The sequence below is a fragment of the Mirounga angustirostris genome, unplaced genomic scaffold, assembly GCF_029215605.1.
Source record: "Mirounga angustirostris isolate CCGP_5_RB_7025 unplaced genomic scaffold, mMirAng1.0.hap1 SCAF_7, whole genome shotgun sequence".
Lineage (NCBI taxonomy): Eukaryota > Metazoa > Chordata > Mammalia > Carnivora > Phocidae > Mirounga > Mirounga angustirostris.
The window spans coordinates 128,653,845-128,670,075 of record NW_026991715.1 but is presented as its reverse complement, the minus strand read 5'-3'; the positions used below and the strand labels follow the sequence as shown (position 1 = coordinate 128,670,075).

At 43.3% G+C, this 16,231-nt stretch overlaps 1 protein-coding gene across 10 annotated transcripts in view; it reads left to right on the top strand.

Moving 5' to 3' along the window:
- The window catches only part of NPR3 (natriuretic peptide receptor 3), a 76,264-nt gene that overhangs the window by 46,434 nt on the left and 13,599 nt on the right, over positions 1 to 16,231 (top strand). For all 10 annotated transcript variants that reach the window (XR_010413336.1, XM_054504606.2, XM_054504602.2 and 7 more), the window contains exons 4-5: positions 9,037 to 9,172; positions 14,762 to 14,856. Coding sequence is in view for 9 of the 10 variants with exons in the window: in XM_054504606.2 (XP_054360581.1) it covers positions 9,037 to 9,172; positions 14,762 to 14,856 (231 nt within the window). In the remaining variant the exon portion in view is untranslated. The remainder of the gene's footprint in view (positions 1 to 9,036; positions 9,173 to 14,761; positions 14,857 to 16,231) is intronic.

Here is a 16,231-nt window from a genome sequence, read left to right as displayed (position 1 = left end):
AATTCCTTAATTTTTTCAATAAACAGTGTTCAAAACGTGTAGGGAATTAAGTTTCTTGTGAGGGAGGTAATACTTAGTTTTGTGTGTGTGTGTGTGTGTGTGTGTGTGTGTGTGTGAAAGATGGCATCAAGAGAGGCACAGTGAAAGTAACAGGTAGTGACAGGTGACAGTGGAGTCAACTCCAGTGAGTGCAGTTTCTGTGTTAGATGCAGGGCTAGATCCCAGGGAAAGTAAGATACCTACCGTATGGTTTGTGCATCAAGTAGCTTGTGGAATGTCAGAGTATGGAGGCATGTAAAAGTGTGAAATAGACTGGTCAGTGAGATAATACAAGTTTGCATTAGGTGCACTTGTGGAAGAAAGGAGGAATTGGATGGTTCAGGGAAAGATATAGCAAGAACAAGTTTGAGTGGCTCACAGAAGGTTGATGTGTCCATCAGGATCCTGGGAGGAAATAAAAGACACATTGAAAGGAAATGAAAGAGACCTCAGTGAAGGGACGATTACAAAGTTATGTGTGGAGTTAAGGAAGATCAACAGAAGATGGCAAAGAACCCCAAGGCCTGCAAATGTGGGAAGCTGTTACAACCCCTCAGCCAAGAGGAGGGGGAGGTTACTAGCACCCATGAGGCTTGTGGCAGTTGGGGAAAACCACCTGTGACATCTGGTGGAGGAGTGCAGCCCCTGACATCCTGACCTTTATCTCCTTCTACCCTCTCATCTGCTGAACCAACCAGAAGCCTGGGGACAAGGGGACCCAGTTGAGTTGTCCATATATGTCAGCCTCCCAGAGCACAGAGCTAGTTGAAGAAGGGTGGAAAGTGGATCTGGAGGGGGTAACCTGAGAATATCCAGTAAAGTTGAGTAGCAGTTTGCTTTGGAGGAGACAAGGCCCATGGGGAGGGCATTCCAAGCCCAGGGGCTAGTGTGTAAATGTACCTCATGGCATGCTCAGAGAATCCAAGAAATTTGGTAAAGAGTAGGGCATAGAGTTCATTCGGGAGTGTGGCTAATAATGAAGAGTCAACAAGGAAGAAGTGAGAATATCTAGGAACATACAAGTCTGGTGTCAGAATTGTATAAAGAGCCCAGTGCACTTTTTAATAGCAATGAAGGCTACTGGACTTCCTATTGTCATAGCCTTACATATGGAGAATCATAATAAGTTACTATCACATACAGCATACTTGTGCTATCAAGGCAGGAATGTATGTAGCTAATTTAGAATATATGTGGCTTCCCCTAAGAATACTTCCATCAGAAGTGTTTATATTATTTAAAAATTTTGATCCTTAGAGAAAAAACATTTAAGAACCTGGAGACTTTGCTTATATGAAACATCTTTTTTCCTTTGATGAAGCTGGGTAGATGAAGCTTTGCTACATTTATTACTATTATTTATCAAAGTCATCATATTTCACACTGAGTGCTAGTTAGAAAAACATTACATCAGTAGATCTTTTATTACCTGGTTTGGTTGCTGATGTGCTTGGAACAGACTGGTCTCTGAAGTAGGACCCTCATCCTTTACATCCAGCTTGTTTAGATGCTCCTTTGGCATACAAGGTCTTTTTATTCATTGCAAGGTCAACTTTATTTGAGTCCATGACTTTTCAGAAATCCTGATCCATTTGATCTGAGTCATGTATTAACTCTGGTTTAAAGATTGAATTAAGAGATGAGGGACAATTAGCTTGTTGCCTCATGTCCCCTTTCCTCCTTTTTTCTTCTGTCCTCTGCCTTCCCATTCCCTCTCCAGCTGTGGATTTTGCTTCTCCATCACTGAAGAACATCGTCAGTCTTAGTCTTCTCTTTATTACTCTTATTGCTCTTTCCAGTCTACATACTCAACTTGTAGAGCTACCAAGCCAATTAAAAACACAAACTAGAGCACAAAGCTGTTTTCCAGTATTAGTTGGCTGAATGTATGTGTCAATAGGATAAATGTCATAACTAGGCAGTCCTGGTTTGGACCCCTACTAAGAACTTGCCCATCCAACATTTTCTGGAATCTTGACCCCATCCATTGACCAAGATATCTCCATTCTGTTAGAGGGTTAGTTAGAGTTTCTCTCGGGGATAATAACAGTGCCTATCTATGAAAGTTTTGTAAAGACAATACAATAGAACTTAAGTGTTTACATAGCTCCTAGCATGTAGGAGATGTTCAATGAAAGTTAGCTGTTACAATTACCTGGCATTAAAGAGAACTGCTTGACTTTGTTTAATCTAACATTTTGTAAACTTGTTAACCATAATACTGCTATTTCTAGTCATCCTTTAACATTTTAAGGAATGCTGCTGCTCTACGGAATACATCTTGGGAAACTCTGAATTAAGAACTGAACAAAATTAAGCTTTTGACTATTCATAGTGATTGAATAAATCAGTAATTCTTGAACTAGGAGTTGGGGTTCTGGATCTTAGCTCAGTCCTTACCATACCTTGAAATTGCTTAAAGAAAAAGGGAGATGTTTCATTTTAAGATACATGACAGAAATGAAAATAAGTCCACCCCTTCCCCCCAAGAAAGAAACCCCAAAGCTTGGATTTTTGCTCATGTCTTCCTTGCCATCACATCTCCAAATGACTTAGGGGAAATGGTCTGAAGTTCTCAGGCTATTTAAAAGGATGTCATCAAGTTGGAGAACTTAGAATTTACATGTTCCTTCGTATTTTGGCCTTTCACAAATAATGAAGCCAGGAATTGTCCTCCTGTGTTTCCCTGTCTCCATCTCCCTCTGGCTTGGTCACTCCTCTTCTGTTCTTGGGTCTACCTTACCACCTGGCAGGGAACATTGCAGGCCATGCAGGGTCCTGCTGTCTGCCCCAGCCCTTCTCCCACTGGATTTTGGAATATGCATTTATCCACTTCAACATTGTGCCTGATAGGGCCACAGACCTCTGGGAAGAGAGGCCAATGAGCATCCAGAGCAGTCTGTGGGGGTTGAGTCATCAAGACTTTTAGAGGCACAACTATCTGGTTGGGCACTGGCGGGATATCAAGGCCAAGGACAGATACCACTCACTTGATCATCTGAAAGCCAGGGACAGTTATGTCAATATGTATGTGCATTTCTCAACTAAGCCTTCAAGGTAATGGGTGATGAGAAGCATCCAGATATGACGTGTGTGTGACACATTCAGAGGGCAAATATAACAGATGACTGAATTCTCTGCACGAGCAAAGGGAAAGTTTCTGAGTCATTCTCATTTGCTTGTGCTCCACAGCCACCTCTTCGAAGAATCCAATTCCATAGAGTCTTCCTCTACCTCCTTGCTCCCTACCAGGTGGCCCCATGTGGCTTTCCTTGCTGAGGTGTGCTCGTGTATGCCATATACCAGCACTGTGGTGCCTGCGCTTAGCCTCCGCAGCTGCTGCAATCTTTAAAAGGGCAGCCAGTTGCTGTAGAATGAGAGGGATCATAACTTGACTTAATGATCTTCCCAGGACTGCTTTTGTTTAATGATCCATTCTGTTTTAGGTGATGAGAGAGAGAGAGAGAAAAAAATCTGCTTCTATCTGTAGGCAGCCGAACTCTAGGCTGTAAGATCTGAGTTAATCCTAGGGTAGGAATTGCTACATGGGTGGACCTGAGCCCAGGATAGGACAGTCATTTGGGAAACTTAGGGCAAACCCCCATCCCATGTAAGTCATAACTTCAGTAGGGGGAGGAAGAAATCTGCCAGACATGATGGCAATGCTTTGGCCGAGCGCACAGCTGGGCCCTGGCTCTCTCCCTGATGTGCTGCCTAACTGTTGTTAGTAAGCCTCTTGGCCCCGGCATTTCCTCAGAGTTCTAGGATAAGGATTTAGATTTTCAACTTAACTTTCCTCAAGGCTAAATTAAGCAAGTGACCAAGTGTGAATTCCATGAAGGCAGGTCCAGTGGAGAAGAGCAGGCATTGGAGTGTCTGCCAGTAGGAATGAGAACTCCCTCTTTTGGTGTTGAAGAGATTGTGATGTCACTTGGTTTATGGACATTCTTGCAGTGACCCTAAATTACAGATTTTTAATTTTATGATTCAACAGAAAGCTGAATTAAAAGGAAATCTCTGTTTTTATTGCATGGAGATAACTTGTAAAGTGTTCATCAAATGGATAATATTCTTTAACCTTTGGCCTATCCCCGCGGCATGCTGAGGTCATTTCTTTGCCCTGTCCGTGATCAACAGGGGCCCGGTAGGTCAGGATAAGTTTCATTTAAGGGTCTTATTATTAATCAGACAAGCTGTCATTGTTCCTGATATGATGGGGAAAGGGAATGTCCTAGACCCATCTCTTTTCTTACCTTGTCACCATCAAAATTCCCATTTCCTGGGGCTGATATCAGTGGTGCAGTTGGTTGAGCTTCCAACTCTTGGTTTTGGCTCAGGTCATGATCTCAGGGTTGTGAGATCGAGCCCTTTGTCAGGCTCTGAGCTCAGTGGGGCGTCTGCTTGAGTTTCTCTCTCCCTCTCCTTTTGCCCCTCTTGCTTTTGCTCTATCTCTCTAAAATAAATAAATCTTTTAAAAAATTTCCATTTCCCTCATCTTCCCTTCAACTGAATGAGAGGTTAAGGGTCATGTCTTTTTCGAAAGACTCTTGAAAAATGTTGCCCAACACCCTCAGCTTTCCTCATTTGCACTGGGAACCATAGGGTTTGTGGTAAGGAAGATAGAACCACTGTGTGATAGGCTTGAGTTATGTGAATACCACAAGTAAAATCCCAGGACAGCCTAGCCTTGCATTTAACTTTCTCCCCGTAGCCTCTGTCTGAGAGCTTTAAAGGCTTTCTCAGATATCCAGACGACCCGGGGAGCTAGATTACTCCTGTGTTATTCACTCTCACTTTACAGAACAGCTGAGGCATGCAGCATACTTTGCTTACTTGTTGGGAACTTAGGCATTGAGGAATTCATCTATGAATTTGCCCCTCCAAAGAGAAATGAGAAAGACTCCACTCACTGTCACAGATAGGAGCCATGTCATGAATGGTAATTCTTTATGATCAGTTAAAATATAACAAGATTTCTATTCAGCTTTCCCCATGATAGAGGATTAAACAAACAAACAGACAAACGAACACTAATAGACATGGCTGACAAGTGCTCTCAGAGAGGGAGGCCAGTGGCAAAATGGCGTTCTTTCATTTGGAATACCTGCTGCTGGTCAACTACAGAGGGCAAAATCAAGAGAATGGCGATGAAATGATGGGAGTGTTAGTGCCAGCATGCTACCTTGTTCTGGCGAACTTCCCACAATGAGTGGAAGATGATGCGTGACTTCCATTTTGTTTAAATGATAGATGCTTTATTTGATACACAGCATGAGTAATTATTACCCTGAAACTTGCCCCTCATCGTGGTCTACTTCATAACATTCTTGTGTAGAGTCCATCTGTGTGATTTGTGTTGCTGTGGTCCTATTTGGTTGAGATTGTAAACTCTCAGGGCTCATGAACTATATTGCTCAGGATCTAGCAGGGGAATGGCTGTGTTTAGGAATTTAATTAGGACTTATGGGGTGCCTGGTGGCTCGGTGGTTAAATGTTTGCCTTCGGCTCAGGTCATGATCCCAGGGTCCTAGCATCGAATCCTGCGTTGGGCTCCCTGCTTAACAGGGAGCCTGCTTCTCTCTCTGCCCCTCCCTCATTCCCTCCTCCTCTGCTCTCTCGCTATCTCTCTCTCAAATAAATAAATAGAAATCTTAAAAAAAAAAAAGACTTATGCCTAGTGACGGTAAGGAAGAGCTTTTGACTAGAAGTGATGCTAAATACTGGAATACTCAGGTGAGGGAATCCTATTTTCTTTGATTAGTAACAATAGCATGATCTGTCAGTCAGGACTTTGCGGCTCAAATTTTGTTATGACCAGAGGCAGGGGGACATACCAGATGACTTTGTTCCTTTTAGCCTGGAGGTCGAGTGAAAAATATTTCAAAGGCAACTTTGTACTTTGGATCTTTTTCTCCCTCATCAAAAAAAATTTTTTTGCACTTGAAATTTTCAGTGTCTATAATGTGCTAATGGGCTTTCCTCCCATTTAAAAAACACGTGTGGATGTGAGAATGTTCTCCTCGAGAAAAGACGGTCTCTAGGGTTTTGTTTCTGGCTTGAGGTTCTATGAGGTAGGTGTTATGAAACCTCCCCCGCAGCAGGCTGGGGTGCCAGTGAACCTCGGCGGAGGTCAGCAAATCTCCTGCTAATTTGGGCAGGAGAGGGAAACACTCAGCCACTTTGAGAGGAAAGAAGGTAAATTTTGCGATCCATTTGCAAATCAAGGTAGAATGAGTTTTCAGACCTGGACATGTGTTCAGAACCTATCTGTTCTCTTCTACCATCAAACCTGATAGGAAAAGAATAATCCAAGCTCATGTTTTTCAGCCGGATAATTTGAGAGTGTAAAGGGGGCAATCGAGAGAGCATATCAAGGAGGAAGGAAGAGGAGGGGCCAGAAGAGGGTTGGGGCTGTCCTGTGCTTTGGATCACCAATGGCAGCATGGTGGCCCCAGGTTAGGATTTTGAGAAGGAATCAGGAAGAAGAGAGAGAGAAGTGGACATCTGATACCCAGTAGCTGGTGCTTTACAGTTTAAGCAGGGGGCATACTAGGCTCTCCAGGAACGATGAGTAGAGAGGGAACAACCCTCCATTAGAGAGTGCAGGAAGACTGAATGGGAGTGATGCTCTTTTGGTTCTAAAAGTAAGGAGAGGATTAGACCAGAGCTTTTCTAAGGCATCTTACATCTCCCATATCCCAAGTTTCCATGATTTCCTTTTGTAGCAGGCTGAGTTTTATATAATTATCAAAGGGAAGATAGAGTTATCTTTTGAAAAAATTTTTTATTGTGGCCTGAGAAATTACATAGCTTAAGTTCACTTATTAAAACTCATTAACTCATCAGCATGCACACTTTCTCAAGCCATGATGACTTCATGGCTTAAGTGAAAATTTCATACTCCTTTGGAAAATTGAATTAGCACAGCCAAATCAGCAGAAAAATTATCTTTGACCAGTAGATGTTATTTCTGTATCATTCTTCTTTGCCTAAGAAAATAATGACTCTGAGACTTAAGCTTGACGACTAAGAGTAAAAGCCAATGTCTACCATTTGTTCTCGTGGTCCCAGAAACTGTTTCAAGATGTTTTATATGCACTAATTCATTTAATCCCCAGAAGAGCTCTGTGGGATCAGTAGGTACTAAACCCCCATTTAGCCAATGAGGAAATTGAAGAGTACAGAGATTAAGCAATGTGTCAGGGCTAGGATTAGACTTTGGGTCCAGCAGCTAACTGAGATTTTCTGTGAACCAACATGCTTCCCAGCCTCCTCCTCTTCTAGATGGTCAGTGGAATTGACCAGTGTGGGCTGCATGCTTCATGCTTGCGCAGAATTAAGGGTGTGACACTCTGGAAGTAAGAGAACTGCTTGGTATGTTAAAGCATGAACAAGAAGCCTTAGTTTCCATTAAGTGTAAAATGGGTCCAAAAGATATGTTATACCATAAGTAGATCACTTATTTTCTGAATACTGCTATTAAGAATTAAAGGCTAAGCAAGATCCCTTGGTTTATAATTCTCTATATGTAGACAATAACAACACCAAAACCTAACAGTGAGTACTGACTCTGTCAGGCACTGTTGGAAGTCTTTCACATCTATTAATTCATTTAACCCTAAGAGCAACCCCATTGGTACTAATATTTTCCGGATAGGGAAAACTGAGGCCCGGAGTTGTGGAGAAACACATCTAAGAAGTGGCAGAGCTATGTAGTGAGCCCGTTATTCTAAACTGCCTCCAGCACTGGGCTTTGGCAAATCCAAAATATTTGCTTCTGTGATGAGAACAGGACTCACTGTGCTTAAGGATGGGATGAGGCCAACTAGTACTGGACACTGGGCTGTGTCTTCTGTGAATGCTTGTGTATTTGAACCAGGTGATGCTGGTCAGTTGTGTCTCTCGTCCTGTGGGATCTTTTTCTAGGGATGAGGCATAGAATGCCTCCTCACAAAGACTCCCAGTGGTCATCCGTGGGATGCCGAATTCATTCTGCTCCATGGCATTCCATTCTTGACACTTTCTCCTGAAATAAGAAAACTTGTTTTGATTTTTGTTTTTGTTTTTTGTACTTTTATGCAGAATTTGTAAGCTACTCAATTTCAAGATTGTATTTGCTCATATCATGTTCAATGAATGCTCAGTGGGTTTAAATATGGTATCAGAACTTTCCAATGGTGCTTATGGAATGAAACAAGGCTGAAAGAAATTAAGAGGCTTCCCCAAATTCACATGAAGCTTAAGTTTCTTGAGGACAAGGACTATCTTATTTGATCCAGGACTCAGCTGTGATAAACCAGTGGTCCTATTTCCATTCCTGTTTGTGAGAGCTTGGGAGGGGGGTGGTCCAGAGGTTGGGTAGGGAGTGGTCAGATGAATAGGAACCACTAGGAACACAAACTGGAAAGAGAAACTGAGATGCCATTGCCGATGGAAGAGAGGACACAGATGCCAGGCAGGTAGAAATGGCAGTGCCCGCTCCTCTTTGAATCCTTAACACCAGTCCTAGAGTAGGCTTTCAATAGTATCTGAAAATAAATGAATGGATCTGTACTGTTCTTTCAGTCGATGTCACATTCAGAGCATGGAAATATCATGGGGACCATTAAAGATGGTGAAGACCTCACGGGGGAGGTTGGACTTAGGCTGGCTTGAGGTAGAGAGTAGACGTGAAGAAGGAGGAGGGCTCCTATGTAGAGGGAACTTTGGACAAAGGCAGATGCACCTGGAATACTTAACCTCGTCAACTGCTGCAATTTCCTTGACTTCTGTAATATCTTGTCTGCCCTCCAAATTCCTGAACTGAGGGAGGGTTTTCCTCACTAAGCCAGTGCCAGGAAAACCAAGGCATGATTCTTGTTAGCTACCCTTCTGCCCATCTCGGCCACTGTTTGTGGACCTTGAGTCTAACTTGTTAACTGCTTTGATTTGCTTACATTATTCATGAATGTTGAGACATTGGTGTTTGGGCTCACCCAACTGGAGTTTCCTTTCCAGGTTAACATGTTTGTTGAAGGATTCCACGATGCCATCCTCCTCTATGTTCTGGCTTTACATGAAGTACTCAGAGCTGGTTACAGCAAGAAGGATGGAGGGAAAATTATCCAGCAGACTTGGAACAGGACATTTGAAGGTGAGGATTCGGTCTGTAAGGCGACGACACTGTAGGTGATCAAGCTGCTTCTTCCTTGGTTCTGCTTTTCTCTCTCACACCTGTGGGACATTGTCAGTTTCTTGTTTTTCTCAGCTGTAAAGTAAGGATAGTAGGTCAAGATCAACCCACCTCACAGGCTTGTTGTGAAAATTAAATGAGATAAAGCTTGTGAAAGTGCTTTGATAGAGTCCTACTGATAGAGGAAGTGCCTCGTCTCCGTCTGATTATTAGATAACAACTCTATGCTTCTTCAAATTAAATTTATCACAAGCCTCATTCACAACAAATAATCAGTTTGTGAAAAGTTCTGTGATCAGTTTTAAAAGAAATAGTACTAGATACATACATTCATCTGTTCAGTCCTGGATGGTTTGGGATGATAAGCAAGTCCAAACAAGTCCTGTGCTTTTATTTTATTTTTAAGATGGTGACTATCAGCTGTGGCTTTCTTAAGAACAGGGAAGTATAAGAACCACGGCAAAAAATGGCCCATAATCTCATCACTCAAGCAACCTCTGTTGACACTGAAAAATTGTACAAGAATGAGACTACTCTTGGCTGGAAAATTTAAACAGTACAAAAATGTTCAAAATGAGAAGTGAAAGTTTTCCTTCCCACCCTAGTCCCCTCTCCCTAATGTAAGTACTATTAACAATTTCCTATGAGTTGGTCTAAAAAGATTTTGTGCCTTCTGCCACCCCTTATGCTTTTGTATATCTTATCAAAAAACGTATACAAAAGGAATCATATAATGAATGCCACTCTTCATCTCAGCTTTTTAAACTTCTATGTCAAGTAAAAAAAAATTTGCCATATGAGCACTCATAGATTCAGCACATTTTTAAATGGTAGTTCCATTTTTTTTGACCATGTGGCTGCATAAAGATTCCTTTAGTCTGTCTCCTATTGATGGATACTTGAGTTGTTTACAGTTTCTGCTGTCATGCAAAATGCCCTCACAGGCATCTTATACATCTTGATGAATATTTGTGAGTACATCCAACAGGGAACATTTCTAGTCATGGGATATCTGGGTCGAAATGTATGTTAGTGCTTTTTAAATTTTTTTTTTTTTAAGATTTTATTTATTTGACAGAGAGAGACACAGCGAGAGAGGGAACACAAGCAGGGGGAGTGGGAGAGGGAGAAGCAAGCTTCCTGTGGAGCAGGGAGCCCGATGCGGGGCTCGATCCCAGGACCCTGGGATCATGACCTGAGCTGAAGGCAGACGCTTAACGACTGAGCCACCCAGGCGCCCCTGTTAGTGCTTTTTAAAGTTAATTAAATATGGCCACATATCTCCCATAAAGATCTACTAGTCTAAATTTTTGCTAACAGCATATAAAGTGCTGGTTTCCTCTCAATTCACTGACACACTCAAAGAAAATGAACATGAGAATGACCCAGTTGCGAGAGACTTGCAGCTATCAATTTCATATTCATTCAGTCGTTCATTCATCAAATAGTCTTGAGCACCTACTATGTGCCAGGCATGGTTCAAAGTGATGAGGATTCAGCAGTGAACTAAAGACCCTTCCTGCAATCAACTGAGTTTCAGGGTTGTGGGGGGCACTGGTGATAAACAAATAAATACACTATTTCAGGGTCTATAAAATGAAGCAGGGTAGGGAGACAGAAAGTGGCAGGAGCGGGTGGTAGGAGATGGCTAATTTAAAGAAAGTGGCCAGGGAAGGTCTCTGATAAAGTTGCAGGTGAGTAGAGACCTGAGGGAAGTGAAAGAAATTATGTAGATGTTGAGGGAACATTCTAGACAAAGAAGCAGACACGGAGACCTTGAGTGTGCCTGTTGAGAGAGTGCTGAGTGCTGAGAACAAAGAGGCCCATGTGGCTCGAGCACAGCACGCGAGGGGCAGTGTTCAGAGCCACAGTCAGAGAGGTAGTGGGGGCTGGATCATGTGGACATGGAAGGTGTACGGAGGACTTTGGGTTCCACCCTGAGTGAGAGAGAAAGCCCCCAGAAGGTTTGGAGGGACGTGATCTTTCTGGAGTCTTTAAAAGGGGTCCTTATGGGGACTATGTAGAAAATAAAGTGTAGTACGCTGATGGGTATCATTTGAAAACCCCTGATATGGAATACAGATCACTGGACCAGGGTTCAGGAGACCTGCATCCGAGCCACTGACTCAGTATTTTGGGCTTCTCTTTCATTACCTGTACGAAGGGGTCGGACTAGCTGATGACTGATGGGGGCCCTTTCAGTCCTGCATCCCTGCCAACTCTTCCCTTGAGCCCTTTCTACATTTATTTGCAATTCAATGAAGGAGATTTTTCAGTGATGGGAAACAAGTACTTCCAAGTCTGGATTTGGGGCCCATATATATGTTTTTTCATTTGGGACTTCAATGCACTCCATGGTCTCATCCTGCCCTTGTTTATTAGAAATGGTAGGACAGTGCTGAGGGGTCAGGTTCCAGCTGTCTGGTGACAATTGGATTTAATTTCTCCTTGGTGGCTTTATTGAATGTTGCATCTTACTCGAAACTAGAGTGCCATCTACTTTAACGTTAGACAGATTGGAGGACATGAACCAATAAGCCTCTCGGATTGTCTTGCTCAACTTCTGACTGCTTTAGTTGAGGAGCTGGAATCAAATAGAATAATTCAGCGGGCATGTTAGGACAGAGTCAGATTTCCCAGAAGTTGTGCCCAATACACTGAGAAACCGGCATGTGTGGACACAGGCTCGGCAGGCCACATCCCGTTCTTAGCTATTCCTCACTACATGGTGTGCTCATTTGTTCTCGGTCTTCTGAAGGAGGTTGTTAAGGGAAGGGCAGGTGCCCACAAGGGCTGGAATTCAGTTTTTTATAGAGGGCATGGACTAAATTTTCCCATAGCCTGTCTTGATGCTTCCATTCTAGGGCTAGGTCTACACTGGCAATATGGAATAAGTTAGAACAATTGACTATACAGTTCAGGCTAAACTTAGAATCTTATGTGTCAGAATGTAAAGATAATTGAAGCCAATTGGGCTTGAATTGTTTGGAAAGCCCATTTTATTTGCTAAATAGTGATCAATCTGAGGGTAGCCCCCCCAAGAACTCTGAGAAATGGTCACTCTGTAAGTGACCATTAAATTGTCAAGGGAAAAGTACTCTGGAGGTTATTTGACAAATTTGGATTTTATTACTGTGAAACCTATGACCATCTCTCAAGGCTCTCAATAAATGGCCTGGGAAGAAGCTGAATTTCCTCTCTGTGTGAGAGGTCAGAGTGACAAGGAAAATAAGACTGTGGCTCAAACCTGAGGTCCACTACAGGCCAATAGAAATGGGGGTAGAATCTCATTACTTATGTACAGGAAAATTCTGTTGTCAGCCTGACAATCTCACCTTAAACACAATACTCTCAGGTGAAGTCTCACTTGCTAATCGGCCACCCAGAGGGTTCTCACCCCATTTCTTGGCAGAATTGTAATAGCTTAAAGTGTAATGAGGTCTTGAATTACTAGGGCCATCATGTTTTATAAAATACTCTGCAAAAGCCTTAGCAGAACACACCTTTATAAACACCTCTGAACAGAATGACAAATGGTTTTGGATAGGCAATATGTTTGGAGATAAATATGATTTTTAAAAATGACATTTCTTACTTAAATGTATAGGCTGTCAAGGATAAACAAGTTTGAGATAGGTGTATCCTTTGTAACCAGTCTATATTAAAAAGACAAAAAAAAAAAAATCAAGATGAATGGTAGCTCCATTCTGTTTGTGGCAAAGTAGACCAAAGTCTGGAGAAATCAGTGGGCCTTCAAACCACAACCCAAAGGACAGTAAACCCAAATACTTGCCCTCTCCAAACCACACCAGAGGATGGAACTTTCCCTTGGGATCGCTTTTCCCAGACATTCATTTTACTTCCGGAGAGAATCAAAATCAGTAGAAACACTAAGAATTACACTGAACTCTATTACGGTCTAAACTGAAAGAAAACAAATAGCCTTAGTTAATTAGGAAGTGGCTGACATATGCCTTCTCTTACTTAGTTAATGAAAATTATAATGCAGACATATTTAATAGCAACTAATGATACATACTTGCTTTTACTGATTAGCTGTCTAAGCCACTGTTGCTAGCCAGGCAAATTCAAATCCTTCGTGAGGGCGCTTAGGGCCACCGGATTCCAGTCTGACATCTCACTGCTTCCTTCCACACACAGGGGCCACCTCCCCCAGAACCTCCTGGTCCCTCTGCTTCCTTTCAGCTTCCATGCCTTTAAATACTAACAAGGCTGGCCTTTCTGCTGAGAATAGTGCTACTCCCTCATGGCTGCTTGTCTCAGTCATGGACTTCACTAACATTCCTATAAAAGACCTGCCCTTCTACTGAGTCTGCTTGAGTCTCCAACTAGACGCCAACTCCTTCTCTGAGTGGCATGGGCACGATCGGAGGTCCACTCCCAGACTCCAGGCTCAGTGGCCATAGCAACAGCAGAAGAAGGCAGCTAACGTCTTTTACACCTGTGGTGCAAGTGCTCGACCTGTCGTGGCTCAGTTAATCGTCTCAACAGCCTCTTGGCTGGGAGGTGCTGGTGTCCCTCTTTTACGGTCCTGAAGACCGAGGCCCAGAGGGCTAAGTCCTTGCCCATGGTCACGGAGCTCATAAATGTGAAAGCTAGGATTCAAATACACGTAGTCAGAAATCCTTAGTCCGGGCTGCCCCTGTCTTGAGGGGGGGAATGTGTCCAGTTCATCTTTGCCTGGGCGGTGGCATTAAACTCAGCACCTAGTGCTGGCCCAGAACTCATCTGGATAAACAATGACTGATTTAGTGTGTCTCTGTGAGATGGTGGATATCAACTACGCTTGACGTGGTCACTGTTTCACAGTATATGTAGGTCAGACTTTTGTGCCGTACACTTGAAATCATACAGTGATGTGTGTCAATTATAGCTCAGTAAAGCTGGGGAGAAAACCCCAAAACAAAACAAACAGGAATGGACACAGTGGGGTAAAGACTAGCTCCTCTTTAGCTCTTGGCCCCCATGACCCGTGAAGCAGGCCCTCAGCTTTCCTGGGCATCACGGGAGCGCATAACGAAGCAATTTGCTGAGTCCTGGGCCTAGAATGAGTTTTCTTTTCTTTTCTTTTCTTTTTTTTAATTTTATGTATTTTAGTACGAGTTTTCTTTTCTAATGTTTGGCCAGTGATAACACATACTCATGACAAGTCTAGGAGCGCACTGCACCTCCAACCTCTCTCTCCTTGCAGATTTTTTTTTTTTTTTAATTAATACAAAACTCTGGGATAAGCATGCTGCTTTCAGGATTAGCCTTAATTTTTTTTTTTTTTAACATATTCCCCAAAGAAGGTCATTTATTTCTTTTTCTTTTCATTTTTAAATGAAGAAATGTTAAGAATTTAGGAATGCAGACACAGATGAAATTGCAATGTCTTTCCAAATGCCAACAAAAATGCTCAGAGTCTGATGAGATTCCCTGTGGCATGAGTTTGTTTAAAGAATCCTGTCAATTCACTTTCTTGTTTTTGTTGGCGGATGGAGGTCTTGTAAGTCACTAACTTGGAGTTCTTCACATCTCATCCTCTAGGTATTGCTGGGCAGGTGTCCATAGATGCCAACGGAGACCGGTATGGGGATTTCTCCGTGATCGCTATGACAGACCCCGAGGCGGGCACCCAGGAGGTGAGCAAATTACACCCTGCCTCGGCTGCTCCTCCTGCTTAAGATTCCAAGGAATGCATTTGTCCCCATGTCCACATAGCTGTCCCCAACGCAGCCTCCAAATAAAAATGAGCTGAAAGTCTTGGTGTTTCTGAGTAGGGAGGGCTCACTTCTGGTTGAGGATATCCCGGATGATTTCAAGAAATGGTTCCATGTTTACCCTCAGTGGGCAAATGCTATGTTTCCAGTGGCCAAGTGTGCTTCTTTGATGGCTGTCACCAGAGTTGATGTTCCCATGGCACTTGATGGGACCTGGCATAAGGGACTTGCTGCTTTTCTCCTAGTGCACACGTATCGGTCCTTTGTGGGAAGAGCAGAGCCAGCAGAACCTGGCACTTGCTACATTTACATTACATTACTGCCTCTTTAACCCTTGGAGTGGGTCTGGGTCTTGTGGACATTCTGGTCTCTCCCTCTGTGAAAGGTGGATAGTAATCATCCATTGTAGGGTGGCTGTGAACATTCAGGAGTGGATGTGTGTAAAGTACTTGGTAAGTGCTCAGCACATGCCAGTGATCATTAGATTTTGGTGATTATCTAGAAGTCTTTTTACTACGACAAGAACTAGACTGTGGAAGCTTGCTGGGCCTCCATCAGGAGAGAGAGGGGCGACATCACAGGCCGCTCAGGGAGCAATGTGTGGGTGCCCAGCAGAAAGAGAAGCAGATCCCGAGAACCTGGGTGGGAAGGTACTTCCAGATCAGGGCTCAGGTAGCTGGTGAAACATCGGTTTGAACCAGAAACTGTGGATAAACCTTGAACTGAGTCAGCAAGGAAGACTGTGTCAGTTGAAAAAGAGGGTTCAGTCTGGAAATGGGGGTGCAAATAGGTAAATTCACCAGAGAGGAGAATGTAACTCCTGAAGTCACGGACTAATCTTCCAGCCAGAGAAGGGTGAAAGAGGATGTTCCTAAAAGACACTTTCTCTTTTTTTTTTTAAAGATTTTTATTTATTTATTTGACAGAGAGAGACACAGTGAGAGAGGGAACACAAGCAGGGGGAGTGGGAAAGGGAGAAGCAGACTCCCCGCTGAGCAGGGAGCCCGATGCAGGGCTTGATCCCAGGACTCTGGGATCATGACCTGAGCCGAAGGCAGACGCTTAACCTACTGAGCCACCCAGTGCCCCCTTTTTGACTCTTTATATGCCCAGCTGATTGAGTAGTATGAGGCCGTGCACCTGTAATGGTTTAATCTGGCTATGAGGTGGGCCCCGACTCTCTCCCACATCCCTGAAAGCAATCTGGGCTTTACAAATGGCTGAATGCATGGGCTGCGCGGTGGCGGATGGCAGATGTGTGGAGCAGCACCTCCTCTGATGAGCAAGGGAAAAGCCA